The sequence below is a fragment of the Ranitomeya imitator genome, chromosome 1 (genome assembly GCF_032444005.1).
Source record: "Ranitomeya imitator isolate aRanImi1 chromosome 1, aRanImi1.pri, whole genome shotgun sequence".
In the NCBI taxonomy this organism is placed as follows: domain Eukaryota; kingdom Metazoa; phylum Chordata; class Amphibia; order Anura; family Dendrobatidae; genus Ranitomeya; species Ranitomeya imitator.
In genome coordinates, this window is record NC_091282.1 from 509,032,445 (window position 1) to 509,047,717 (window position 15,273).

Consider the following 15,273-nt stretch of genomic DNA (forward strand, 5'->3'; position numbering starts at 1 on the left):
TCAGAACAGCAATTAGCAGATACACCTGGCCAGGACTGTGACTCGGAGACAACTGCATTCCCAGCTACAACCACTGGAGGGAACCCAAGAGCAGAATTCACAACAGATAATTCACATAAATCCGGAGGAAGAGTTTCTGCTCTCTCACCTCTTCTGGATACATATGATATGACCAAAGTCAGGGGGAGTGAAGCCAACACCACTAGAGCAGCGCCAGCACTGGAGTTTTGTATAAGTGTTAATAGTTTACTGGTAGGGATTCAGAAGGTGTTGTCTGTGTAATGGACAACCTCTTTAATACTTAATTTAAGAATATAAATATATCTTATACTCCAACTACCTATAGAAAGCTATAAATTGCCCACGCAGAGGCAGACCGTGCGCCCCAATAGCAATATACTGCACAAATAAATACTGGCATTTAATACCACCTAATGTCAACATGTAGCAGCCCCTCACATCTAAAAGCAGACACTGCTAACCTCTACATTCTTGCTTCCATACTGATTGATCTCTACTGCACTTTACCAGAGTGATGCTACTCTCTGACAGCACCTGTCAGTTAGGCTAGTAATGCAACTGTGGTGCCCCTGAGGGTCCAGTTACCACAGAGGTACTGCACATCATCCAGAGGTGTGGTACTCCATTCTCGGGTAAGAAAGGGGCTCTACCCGAGACTCACACTAGCATCCAACACCACACCACACCAGGCCAGGGGATCTGAGTGGACCCTATTGAGGGAGGGCCCCATCTCAGGCTGGATGGGGAACTAGGTAGAGGGTGTGGGTGGAGAGAGTTACAGTTAGAGGAGTTCTCATTGAAACAAGAGGGAGGAGTTAGTTAGTCAGTTAGCAGGTGGTGGGGAGGAGTGAGGAGAGCAGACGTGCCCCTGAGGCAAAGGGTCCTAGGGACCTGGGAAGTGAAGAATCCACCTGTTGCACCCGAATCTACGCCGACCATAGTCATGTGGAAGGACCAGGTCGCAGTGGGGGGGAACCAGCCCCCAGACTAGTGGAGAACTGCAAGACTCAGCTAGCAAACTGGAAGCTGTGGTATCTGTATGTGCCACAGTCAAATCCACACACATTCCCTGAAAAGGCAGCCATATAGGGTCATGGGGACCAGGAGAGCGTCGCCCGACACGACCCAAGGTTGCTGGCTTGGGACACTGTGTGTGAGGCGCAGGGCAGGAGGGCTAAGCGAGCAATGAGATATGGCCAGGGAAGGAAGATAAGAAAGGGAGTCTCGGGAAAGTGAACCCGGAAAGACCCGGAGGACACAGCACGCGGCTGGGACCTGATCCTAAGAACTGTGAGTAAAGTGTGGAAACTGCACCCTGCTGTGTCCTCAGAATTATTTACTGCGTCTCCTGCCCTGCATTACAACATTCACCATCATTGACTTTAACCCTTTAACTGCCCTTGGGCCTAGCTCTACCCATGGAGAGGTGTAACATACCTGATGCGTCACCAACTGCCCCAGTGGACCTGAACCACAGCATCAGCCATTTCCTTATTGCTGAACACCATGGGTGGCGTCTTGAACTAATCCCTATAAACTTTATTTCCCCTTCATTTCAATTTTATTGGACGCCCCCAGGGCCACAGATGGGTCACTGCGCTCCACAACTCTCCTGAGTTCCCATCTGTTAGGACCTTCTGTGATGGTGGCATTTGTAAGACATAAATGGGAACAGAGGGGGCGACCCCTAAGAACTCTCATCATATACTGTACCTATTTTTACAGTAATGAACATTTTAATGTTAGTGTTAAACTTATGAGTTGAGCTTAAGGATATTTTGCATTCTTTCTTTTAGAAATTTCTTGTGGCCCTCCTTTTCATGTGCATAATGCAATGGTTCGAGGATTGTTTCATCATTACGGCGACATGGTGACATATTCCTGTTACAGTGGGTATATGTTAGAGGGATCGTTCAGGAGTGTTTGTTTAGAAAATCAGACATGGACCACACCACCTTCCTGCAAAGGTACTTTGCGATACTCTGTAATAAAAGCATTTAGTAAGTAAACTCAATCATATAATTACTGTTTTTTTTGTTTAGATCAAGTTACACACCACCTCACAATAAAAATGTCACAATAAATGCAAAACATATATACCTCTCTTCAAGTATATAAATGGCTTCCAGCTTCCTTTGCGCACCTCATGATTTGGGAGACCCTCCAGCTACACTTAGATTGGTCCATCTAAGTGTAGTGGGAGGGTCTCCCACAGCATGGTCTGCCAAAGCAGGTGGAGTGTCTCAGGCATCCCAAAAATAGAGTCCATTGTGAAGCAGAGGTGTAGGAATGAAAAGAAGCAGGTCAACTATGTATGATGCATTTATTGTGAAATCTCCATTGTGTGGATATAGGGGGGCGCTTTAAACCATTATGCCCCCTATGGAACGATAGGCATATTAAGTATAGTAGAAATTTAGAGCTAGTATTTAGCTCATCTGAAATAAGAGATTTCAGAAGATCATTTTCTAAATGACATGTCATTAATGCTTAGTTTGTGAAGGTTGTTGGCTTGGACGAAGATGAGACAGTTCAGACAAAATGACCACTCTACAAGTATCATGCTTGAAAAACATGAAAACATACTAATAAATTGGCCTATAACAGCCTTTTAGGCTTTTGAAAATCTTAAAAGTATAGCCATTTTTACTCTGGGGCTTTTTGCTGTGTTTTCAACTTTTAAGTAATGTATTTTGATTTTCAGTTCTTTGTTCCTCTTCACATAGGAAAGTGGCAAGTGACAAATGCACTAATAATGTTAGATTTCCAACAAAAAATAATGTAATTATATTCAACCACTGAGCTGGCAGTCTACCCAAAATGCTTACACCTATTTACAGGGTATCACATTGCAGACTGGACTTTCCCTTTCTGTGACGCTTCATCATGCTCCCAGTAATAGTACTTATCTGTAGATGCTTGGCTCCCATCAACTCCCATTTTAGAATTCAATCAACAAATAAAATCACAAAAATAAGTTATATATGAGCAAATTAAAAATACCAACTATTCCACAACAGTCAAAGATACAATGACAGAATGAAAAATCGGTTTTGAAATGCAGATGTCTATGGTCCGCCGACACTGAGAAGTATAGAATGACACACTAAACTTTAGAGACATTTTACCTGCTTATATTTATAGCAACATTCTAGGATGGTATTTAGGATATAATTTACCATATATCTTATTCTTCTGCGTAATGTGCTTGCTGATGTTAACCTAATATTAGCTTTTATTGCTAAAGTCATTTTTATATTTGCATTTGATTTCACAAGATAGACTAAAAAGCATTTAATCGTTTATAAATCACTCAGTAAAATATCCCAGCAAATTTCAGCCCAATATAAATGATAACTGCATCGCATAAAAATCATATTCCCTTTACAAAATGTGTATACTGCAGAAAGTAACAGGCAAAAGGAAAAATGATTGATCATTGGAGAGTAATTTCATATTTTGCATTAGAGAATATGCATAAATGATTAAAGTTATAAGATTGTCTTAAAAAAATCTTTATTACCTGAAATACTTGATGAGTTTTAGAGTAAACAAAATAACTCTGGAAAGTGACCTCTTACAGGGGAACCTGTCACCAGTTTTGTGAAATAGCAGCGCAAAATATCACCTTATTCAACGTCTGCTATGCGTTCCCTAAATCCTTATAGAACCCCTTGACTCCCCTTATATACTCCCGAAAACCTTTTTTAATTTTTCCCTTGCTGTATGGTAATCTCAGTACGGACAGATGGGCGTGGTTTTGGGCCTCTGCTTCCCACCTCCTGGCTTCTGCTTGCCGTCCTCCCAACATGGATATTGATCCACATCGCCATGCGACATCTTGTGCTTGCTCAGAAATATTGCACTTTGCAACTGCGCAGTATGCTTTGCCCAACTGTGGGCAAAGCCGAAAAACAGAAGTGCACATGCGCTGGCAAACGTAGTTCCGGTACATGAGCTGGAAGTACGTATGCTGGCACATGACACTTCTGTCTTTCGGCTTTGCCCAGTTGGGCAAAGCATACTGCGCAGTTGCGATATTTCTGAGCAGGCACGAGATGTTGCACAGCGATGTGGATGACGCAAGAGGCGTCTTCCACGAAGTAGGATAGCGAGCAACAACCGATGGGAGGGATGGAGCGTCCCGAAATCAAGCCCATCAGACTTGACTGAGAAGATTACCACACAGCATGGGAGAAATTAAAAAGATTTTTCGGGAGTATACAACTGGGGTCACTTGGTTATATAAGGATTTAGGAAATGCAGCGCAGATGCTGAATAAGGTGATATTTTTAGCTGCTATGTCACAAAACTGGTGACAGGTTCACTTTAAGATTATGTGACCACGTCCACATAATGCAGCTGTAGGCAAGGTCTAATAATGAGTAATAATTCATATTCTAGTTTAAAGGGGTTGTCTAGGCCTTAAAAATTGATGTATTATTAGGTTAGGACATCGATACTAAACAAGTAGGTGTCCAACCAGGCCACCATCAGTAAATTTAAGGGCCCGATATATCTACATCATCTGGGCCCCAACCATCCTACCCTTTGAATTTATGACAGCATTCAGTTAGACATTTAAAGGTATCAACCACTGAGGACTCTCAATTCTAAATATTTTTTACAGCATTCAGTCTTTTTTTGTAATAATCTATTAGCATGGCACATCTCTAATTGCCAATCTTTGCCTATTTTTCCTTGCAGTAGTACTCCAAATCTCTCAGATTATTAAGGAATTTCCTGTGTACTGCACCCTCCTCAGGTCATCCCACACTTTTTCAATTTTATTCAAGTCTGGGCTCTGGATGATCCATTCTAAAACTTTGGTCTTCTTCTAGAAAAAGCCATTCTTTTGTTGATGTGGAGCTATGCTTAGAGTCATTGTCGTGCTGAAAGGTGACATTCCTCTTCATCTTCAGTATATTAGCCTGGAGGATTTAGAACTGTTCAGGATTCTCTCCACCTTTACTAGAGACCAATTTCCAGCTGCAGAAATTCAGCCACAAATCATAATGCCTCCACCATGCTTCACTTGTGGGTACATTGTTCTTTTGCTTATGCGCAGTGTTGGCTTTGCACCAAAATATACCTTTTGGAATTACGACCAAAAACTTTAACATTGTTCTCATCAGACCAAAGAATTTTTTCCCAGATGGTTTTGGCAAACTTGATGTAGATTTTGGCAAAACAAAGCCAGGGCTTGGAAGTTTTTGTTTAACCCCTTTCTGACCTCGGACGAGATAGTACATCCGAGGTCAGATCCCCTGCTTTGATTTGGGCTCCGACGGTAAGCCCATATCAAAGCCGCGACATGTCAGCTGTTTTGTACAGCTGACATTTGTGCGCAATAGCGGCGAGTGGAATCTCGATCCACCCGCCGCTATTAACTAGTTAAATGCCGCTGTCAAAAGCTGACAGCGGCATTTAACTACCGCTTCTGGTCATCTGGCCGGAAATGCGCGCATCGCTGACTCATGTCACATGATCAGGGGTCAAAGATGTGTCAGCATAGTAACCAAAGGTCTCCTTGAGACCTCTATGGTTGCTGATGCTGGCTTGCTGTGAGTGCCACCCTGTGGTCGGCGTTCATAGCAAGCCTGTAATTCAGCTACATAGGAGCGATCTGATGATCGCTGCTATGTAGCAGAGCCGATCAGGCTATGCCAGCTTCTAGCCTCCCATGGAGGCTATTGAAGCATGGCAAAAGTAAAAAAAAATGTTTAAAAAAATCTGAAATAAATAAAAAAATATAAAAGTTTAAATCACCCCCCTTTCGCCCCATTCAAAATAAAACAATAAAAATAAAATCAAATATACACATATTTGGAACCACCACATTCAGAATCGCCCAATCTACTGTATCAATAAAAAAAAGGATTAACCTGATCGCTAAATGGCGTAGCGAGAAAAAAAATTAGAAACGCCCGAATTACGTTTTTTTTGTCACCATGACATTGTATTAAAATACAATAAGGGGCGATCAAAAGAACGAATCTGCACCAAAATGGTATCACTAAAAACGTCAGCTCGGCTCGCAAAAAATAAGCCCTCACCTGACCCCAGATCACGAAAAGTGGAGATGCTACGGGTATTGGAAAATGGCACAATATGTTTTTTTTTTTTTAGCAAAGTTTGGAATTTTTTTTCACCACTTAGATAAAAAATAACCTAGACATGTTTGGTGTCTATGAACTTGTAATTATTAGGAGGAGGTACCGTGCGCACAACTATATGGAAAGGTGCCTGGGTAGGTTCCCACACCGTAAGCATATATTAAATAAACCCAGCACTCATCTTATGTGATCAAACTGAATTTAATATGATTCACTGTAGTGCAAAACATTTCGTTTTTGACCTCAGACCTTCATCAGTTACAATGCATATGAGTACAGACTTGCTTGTGGGAGTCAGTAGATCACAAAAATATAGCTACCTCGAAGCTGCTATTAGGAACGGAGTAGAGTGATGTACAAAGGTTGGCCTCTGTGTCCGCCGCTAGTCCAATCTAGAAGCGAACACTGCGTCCATGACTGCCACAGCGGCATGCTGCACGATTCTCTGCACAGAGGCCAACCTTTCTACGTCACTCTACTCCGTTCCTGATAGCAGCTTCGAGGTAGCTATAGTTTTGTGATCTACTGACTCCCACAAGTGTAACTCCGTGTTCCCCAAGTCCGGTCCTCAAGAGCCACCAACAGGTCATGTTTTGAGGATTTCCTCAGTATTGCCAGATGATAATTGCATCACCTGGACAAGCAAGCATTCAATGACCTGTGCAATACTAAGGAAATCCTCAAAACATGACCTGTTGGTGGCTCTTGAGGACCGGACTTGGGGAACACTGCTGTAACTGATGAAGGATTGAGGTCAAGACCGAAACGTTTTGCACTACAGTGAATCATATTAAATTCAGTTTGATCACATAAGATGAGTGCTGGGTTTATTTAATATATGAACTCGTAATGACCTGGAGCCAAAAAAGCCAAACAAAAAACACACATGGGATTGCACTTTTTTTGCAATTTCACTGCACTTTGAATTTTTTTCCCATTTTCTAGTACAGGACATGGTAAAACCAATGATGTCGTTCAAAAGTAAAACTCGTCCTGCAAAAAATAAGCCCTCACACTGCCATATTGACTGAAAAATAAATAAGTTATGGCTCTGGGAAGGAGGGGAGCGAAAAACGAACACGGAAAAACTGAAAATCCCAAGGTCATGAAGGGGTTAAAACAAAAGGCTTCTGTCCTGCTGTCCTTCCCCACTGGCCAGATATGAAGAATACGGGAGATTATTGTCACATGCAGTACACAATTAGTACTTGCCAGACATTTCTGCAGATCCTTAAATGTTGTTGTAGTTGAACTGTGTTTATCCACTGTACAACGTAGATTAGACAAATGCAGCAGACACACTGCTTACATAGCAGACACATGCACATGCAGAATTCTAATCACTTTTCTGAATCGGAATCTTGAAACACATATTACCGCAGTTGTCAAATTAAATATTAAAGTACTAAGGTGTAATTAGAGGGAAACACCTGGATTCCCCACTCTTAAACCCCTTCTTCAACCTAAGTTTGTATACCAGGATAAATGTCATCACATTCATTAACTACCATCTGTTCCATCCCTGGCCTGATCGATAGACTTCAATTTTGTCCTACTGACTCAAATTACTACAATGTAAGCAATTAATCAAAATGTTTTTCTAAGCCAAAATTGTAGACAAACACAACTTGATTGAAGACAAACACACTCTAAGTGGACTAATAACACACAAACATTTGTACTATTCATGTATTTTATAGAGCAGTGATTTCCCTATTAGATGTTTGACAAAAGGTACCATATTTGAATAAGGAGCTATGATTGGAAATTTTGAGTTTCATAGGTCCTTTCCCACATTTAATAAAGTTACACACAAGGCATACATTGACAAATCTACTAGTACTAAAGAAAATGTAGGGCTAATGATCCACTGTGAGAGGCTTAAGATCCCTTTTAAAATAACCTGTCAGTAGGGTTTTTAAAGTAAAGTTCACGCATAGCCAGGTTGGCACTATGATACTGATCATATTGTGACTGTGATCTCTGAAGAAAACTGTTTTGTTGTTTTTATGTCATCTTTGTGTGAAGTTTTCATGTAATGATATCTTCATGCATCAAAGCGGGCCTGTTGGCAGGGTCTTTTCTTCATGCTATGGTCCTTTAATCATCCTCCTGTTTGAATGACAGGTCACTGATCCATCAGTAACTTGTCTCCTATTTTAAATATCATGCCGACACAATAATTGCTGTGGTCTCACAAAAAAAACATTGTCTCCAACAAAATGGCAGCAGCGGCGCAAGTGCAGTCCAATCTCCAAGTTATCCCCTTGTTCTTCATTTGCACCACCACTGCCTTCACTAGCAAGATGTTTTGAACAGCAGCATTTGGCCACGTTCACATATTCAGTATTTGGCCAATATTTTACCTCAGTATTTGCAGCCAAAGCCAGGGGTGGAAACAATCAGAGGAAAAGTCTAATAGAAACATATGCACCACTTCTGGATTTATCACCCATTCCTGGTTTTGGCTTACAAATACTGAGGTAAAATACTGACCAAATACTGAATATGTGAACGTGGCCAAATGCTGCTGTTCAAAACATCTTGTTAGTGAAGGCAGCGGTGGTGCATACGCAGATGAAGAACAAAGGGGAATAACTTGGAGATGTGACTGCACATGCATCACTAGCTCCATTTTTTTAGACAGTTTTTTGTTTTTAGAGACCACAGCAATTATTGTGCCGAGACCATATTAAAATAGGTGGCAATTCACTTATGAATCAGTGATCTGTCATTCACACTCTGAATGCCATGTCTGAAGGAAAAATAATACTATACATTAACACGGACGCCTCATCCCCAATGTGAGATATGATGGAAAGAACATCATGGTTTGGGGCTGCCTTGCCTTGTGATCACTATTGGAACAAGGAATTCAAAGGTGTGTCAACTTTTTACTGGAGAATGTAAGGGCAGCAGTCCATGACATCAAGACAGAGACATTGGGTGCAGCAAAAAGACAATGGCTCAAAGCAAGTAAATCAAGTAAAAGAGAGCTGACGAAGGCAAACATTTGATTGAAGACGCAGATTAGAGCCTTGAACTTAGCTCTTGAAATTAAGTGACATGAAGTATATAGGGCAGTCAAGACATACAGTCTAAAATTACCTATCATTGTTGTCCCAATATAATTTGAAGCTTAAAGAAATGTGTGTTGGACATCATTTCTGCTAAAGATGGATCTTCTGGTTATTATATTATTACTTGGTGAACTAGTTTTTATAGCAAGTTTGTAGCTCTACCTGTAGTTTCCTGAAGTCTGCGCAGCTGATTTATGACCACATCAAAGTTTGGTTCATCTTTCAAATTGGCTGTAGATAGAAATCAATGCAATGGAATTCAGGAAAAGCTATATAAAAGATTTACTATTTTTAAAGAACCATTAATTTCAGGGTGCTATATATGTGAAATACATACACATAACATACTTTATATAAAGCATATATAAAACATATTAAAGAAAATGACAGACTGATACGGAGGAGGAAGGAGACTGCATTCACGGCCTTACAATCAACAGAGTAGATTTACAGAGTTACAAGCTTTCTGTCAGAACGAGATCAATGGAAAAGAAAAGAGGATGGAATGCTAACATTTAGTAACAGCGGGAAGGTGGTGAGAATGATGCTCACCTGATTGGGTAGTGTATGTCCCAACTCCAATAAATAAATATCTGTATGAAATTATGCTGCTGCTGTAAAAACTGCAGAAAAAAAGTGGTCTCTCTTCAGTCTTCTGCTTAAATGAAGAAAAATGGTAGAGAAGCTGACCTGTACCCGACCACGCTGTTGTCTAGAAGTGGTTTCACGCTTGCAGTTATGTTTAAAGTAGTTTTTTTTACGTTTCAAGTCGACATTGGTCACTTTCTCAAATAAAGCTACATGCAAGAAATGACAAATTCTCAGTGAATTAATTCTGCAGCCAGCAATATGTAGGGAAACAAACTGCCTGTAAAAGTCAAATGTTGCAATTATTTTAAATCCAATTTCCAAAATTATTTTTATCCCAAAATACCGTACATGCTTTTCAGTTAAAAAAAAATATTCCAGAAGGTTTTCTTATTTTTTAAGGTTTAAAATACCTTAATTGTTTTCATTCTTCAGGAGTTATAACCTGACCCTACACAAATATAATAATTTAGATTCCATGTGGATTTAACAGACCAATGGTCACTGAATTTCCTCGCATTCTGGACCTTATTATTCCGTAGCTGTCTGGATTTGCCTAGATTTTATTTCCCAATGCAGTCTTTGAGTCATTTTTAATCTTAGACCGAATTCATGATATGATAACTTTTTCGCGCAGTTGCAGGATATATCTTAGATAAATGTGTCAAGCATTCATGTATAATAGCAATATCATTTTTATGCTGCCAGCTGAATTCATAAAGTGTGATATGTCTCAGTCAAAGAATTTGAATGTATAGTGTATGTGAATGACAGATATTCCTATCACGTATTCATAATACAGGCATATAATTTAGATGTTCTAATTCACTAGTGTGGGACACTAACAGTTCCAGGGACAGTGATAAATATGTTCCTTACCGGTAAATGATTTTGATAGCTACTTTATCCTTAAAGTAAACTTTTTATCTTTTTTTAGTATTTAATACTTTGTATTCTATACCTCTGGGTGCAGAGAGATTTGATGCATTTTTGACGAATTAGTAGATTGAGTAACTTGAAGCGAAACACAGAAAAGAATGTTATGTTTGCATCACTATTTGAAACAGATTACTTGTTTTGTCATTCTTCTTAAAGCTGTATGCAGATTTCCATGTCAGAACGGTGGTGTCTGCGAAAGGCCAAATGCATGTTCATGTCCTGAAGGTTGGATGGGAAGGCTTTGTGAAGAACGTAAGTATTACTGTCAATTTGATACTATTATTATTGAAAATTTTGATAAAATGGGGGAACTATACAAAAAAATGTAAAATGAAAACGTCTGCCTGTCTTTCTTTGGCAAGGACTTTGTGTTAACGTACGACTTGATCATCGGAACTGGCTTCCGACTATAAGACGCATACTTTTTTTAAAAATTTTCATGCTAAAAAGTACATTTTCTAATCCAAAATTATTGTAAATTGGAATAATAAAATGCTCTGAACAGTCTATTTTACTTCTAGCCAGAAATGCTCTAGCGCATTGTGGGCAAGCAACAGCTTGCAATGATATTCTGTGCATCCCTAACCCCCTGGTCACAGAAAGGTTTGTCGATGTCTGGTGGCTTCTCATGTGTATTTTCCATGTTAAAGAACAGAGATTTGGGTACAAGCACTAATGATGCCCTATATGTCAATTTCCGAGACTCCCATATACAGTTGTATGAAAAAGTGTTTGCCCCTATCTGATTTCCTATTCTTTTGCATGATTCTCACAATTACATGTTTCAGATCAGCAAACAAATTTAAATATTAGATAAAGATAACAAAAGTAAACACAAAATGCAGTTTTTAAATTAAGGTCTTTATTCTTAAGGGAAAAATAAATCCAAACCTTCAGGGCCTTGTGTGAAAAACTGATTGCCCCCTAAAACTTAGCCGGAAACTGTGCATCACACATACCTGTGTGACTGGCGTTCTACTCAAGCTTCATTTGTGTGCATTTTTTACAAGTCAGCCACCTCCTTGATAATTTGGTAGGTTAGTGAGTGGCTGTTTGTATCAGTAGTTTGCACCTGTGCTGCCCCTGCCTTTATAATGTGGGTCTGCTGCATCCTGCCAGTGCATTTGTGATCTGAATAGTCTTAGTAAGGTTGTTTCCTTCTGGTATTTTTCTGAAACTTTCTATGTTGCTGTGTGTGTATGTGCCCCCTACAACTAATAACTGGTTGGGCCATCCTTACGAGTAACAACTGCAATCAAGCGTTTTCCAATGAGTATTTTACAGCTCTCTGGAGGAATTTTGGCCACTCATCTTTGCAGAATTGTTGTAATTCAGCCACATTGAAAGATTTCCAAGCATAAACCAACTTTTTAAGGTCATGCCACAGCATCTCAGTCGGATTAAGGTCAGGACTTTGACTAGGCCACTCTCCAAAGTCTTAATTTTGTTTTTCTTAAGCCATTCAGAGGTGGACTTGCTTGTGTATTTTGGATCATTGTCCTGCTTCATATCCCAAGGGCGCTTCAGCTGGAGGTCATGAATAGATGGCCAGACATCCTCCTTCAGGATTTTTTTGACAGACTGTAGAATTTATGATTTCATTTAACACAGCAAGTCTTCCAGGTTTTCGACAAAACAGACCATCACAGTGACATCATTATATTTTACTGTTCCTTTTCTGTAAGATATTTATTAATAATAAATAATAATCTTTATTTTTTTATAGCGCTAACATATTCCGCAGCGCTTTACAGTTATGCACACATTATCATCACTGTCCCCAATGGGGCTCACAATCTAGATCCCTTATCAGTATGTCTTTGGAGTGTGGGAGGAAAGCAGAGAACCCGGAGGAAACCCATGCGGAGAGAACCGCATCAAACATGGGGATTTGAACCCAGAAGAAGCTACACTCCAAGGACCACAGACAGGAGCCTTACCATTGCACCACCAGCTCGAGAGAGATGTTAGGGATTAATTTTGTGAGATGAACCATTCAAGTACTGTAGTGAGGGAATCTGAATAACCCTTTGATTCTGATGTTTGAGTGTTTCAGGTATCAGAATCAGGTATCAGAGTCAGGTATCAAAGTCTGGTATCAGAATCAGGTATCAGACTCAGGTATCAGACTCAAGTATCAGAATCAGATATCAAAGTCAGGTATCAGACTCCAGTATCAGAATCAGGTAGCAGACTCAGGTATCAGAATCAAGTATCAAAGTCAGGTATCAGACAGAGTATTTCTAATGTTTAACTTTGATATGTGTGTACACTGTACAAAAGAAAAGGAAAGCAGGAAAGGGGCAAACACTTTTTCACACTACTGTATAGGCAGACTTCTGTGTTGTACTTCAGAAAGAACCAGATGAGGTAGCCATGAGTGACTGTAGCTATTGTCACTGCAGTTTTTAGGAGTAGTGAAAAGCTTGGCTGCTACAGCAACTCTCATAAACTACAATTCAGAGAAATGGGTATATTCACAGTCTCTATCTTTGTAGAATGAGAACAATTCCAAATTTCTAGATTGTTAGGAAGGAAAACATGGCTACAAAAATACATAAACAATTAATGTTAACATTAAGATAAAGTTAATCGTTACCTGCATTCTTAGTATCTTACTTATTAACACTTTAGGGCACGTATTCTTAGCAATGTAATTATGAGATTTTACTAGCAATTTTTACTTGACCCCAGGGCTGCACTAATATCTGCCATAAAACTAAAAAAAGATAAGATTTGCCGAAACAGACTTGTGAATAGTCTAGCTAAATGACAAAATCACATTTCTATGTGACTAACAGATGTAAACTATTTGTTATCCAAAAGATTTATGTAAATTCTGCAAGTAGATCATTAAGCATCTAAGCATAGACCAGTGCGAGTGCAGTGAGAATGTATGTGCACTGCTGCCTACTGTGTCATGCCTACAACACTTGTGTGAAGATCAGTATGAATATTTAGAGTTCTGGCTGGTGGTGGATAGTCACAGAAAGTAGACATTGATTCAGACACTGTACTTCCGAACAGGTCAGTGCAGTCATAAGTCAGTTCTAGTGTCACATATAGAGGGAACTGTGCAGCTTTGAACAACTGCACAATTCTCTTAATGATTAGTGATAATAATAATAATCTTTCTTTATATAGTGCCAACATATTCCGCAGCACTTTACAGTTTAACAGCTTCAAACACAACAGTCATAAGTAACGTAATGTTAACAATACAATAATTAAAGCAACACAAGACGACCCTGCTCATGAAAGCTTACAATCTACAATGAGGTGGGGAAATACAAAGTACAGGTGTGTATTTACAATGATGTATTTACAATGATGGTCCAGCCATCTTCAGGGGCTGGGGGATAGATGGAAGTAGTAATTCGGCTAAATACAAACAAAATAACTGATTAGGGAACATGATAGGCCGCTCTGAACAAATGTGTTTTGAGGGAGCGCCTAAAACTATGCAAATTGTGGATGGTCCTAATATCTTGGGGAAGAGCATTCCAGAGGATTGGCGCAGCACGTGAGAAGTTTTGTAGTTGAGAGTGGGAGGTACGGATTAGTGCAGAGGTTAGTCGAAAGTCATTTGCAGAGCGCAGTGGTCTGTTAGGCTGATAGACAGAAATGAGGGAGGAGATGTAAGGGGGTGCTGCACTGTGAAGAGCTTTGTGGGTGCGAACAAGTACTTTGAATTGTATCCTGTAATGAATGGAGAGCCAGTGTAATGACTGGCGAAGAGTGGACGCATTTGAGTAACGATTAGCTAGATAGACGACCCTGGCTGCTGCATTAAGGATAGACTGGAGAGGGGAAAGTCGAGTGAGGGAGAGGCCAATTAATAGAGCGTTGCAGTAGTCCAGGCGGGAGTGGATCAGGGCGACAGTGAGGGTTTTTGTTGTTTCTATAGTGAGAAAAGGGCAGATTCTAGAAATGTTCTTTAGGTGTAAGCGGCATGAGCGGGCAAGAGATTGTATATGGGATGTGAAGGAGAGATTGGAGTCAAACATAACACCCAGACAGCACGCCTGCTGCCGGGGTGTTATTATGGTTATTATGGTGCCACCCACGGAGAGGGAAACGTCAGGTTTAGGGAGGTTAGTAGATGGTGGGAGCAGAAGAAGTTCAGTTTTGGAGAGGTTGAGTTTCAGATAGAGAGCGGACATGATGTCAGAGACTGCGGACAGACAGTCAGTGGCGTTCTGTAGTACAGCAGGAGTAAGGCCAGGGGATGACGTATATAGTTGTGTGTCGTCGGCATAAAGATGGTACTGAATGCCAAATCTGCTGATGGTCTGTCCAATTGGGGCCGTGTAGAGGGAGAAGAGAAGGGGGCCAAGGACTGAGCCCTGGGGTACTCCGACAGTGAGAGGAAGAGGAGGAGAATTTGAGAAAGAAGGGGCGCACCAATATCATACATCAAATAGCCATAAAGGGGTGCAATACCTAGTCTATATATAGAAGCATGTCAAGCAAGAAAAAGATAGACTGATATGGTATGCACAACCACAAATATTAAGACAATATATAAC

The 15,273-nt window shown here is 40.2% G+C and overlaps 1 protein-coding gene across 1 annotated transcript in view; it reads left to right on the forward strand.

The window, feature by feature from the left end:
* Window positions 1–15,273, forward strand: part of SVEP1 (sushi, von Willebrand factor type A, EGF and pentraxin domain containing 1) — a 505,032-nt gene that overhangs the window by 460,651 nt on the left and 29,108 nt on the right. Inside the window, exons 46-47 of the mRNA XM_069766556.1 lie at window positions 1,818–1,988; window positions 10,901–10,996. Coding sequence (XP_069622657.1) covers window positions 1,818–1,988; window positions 10,901–10,996 — 267 coding nt within the window. The remainder of the gene's footprint in view (window positions 1–1,817; window positions 1,989–10,900; window positions 10,997–15,273) is intronic.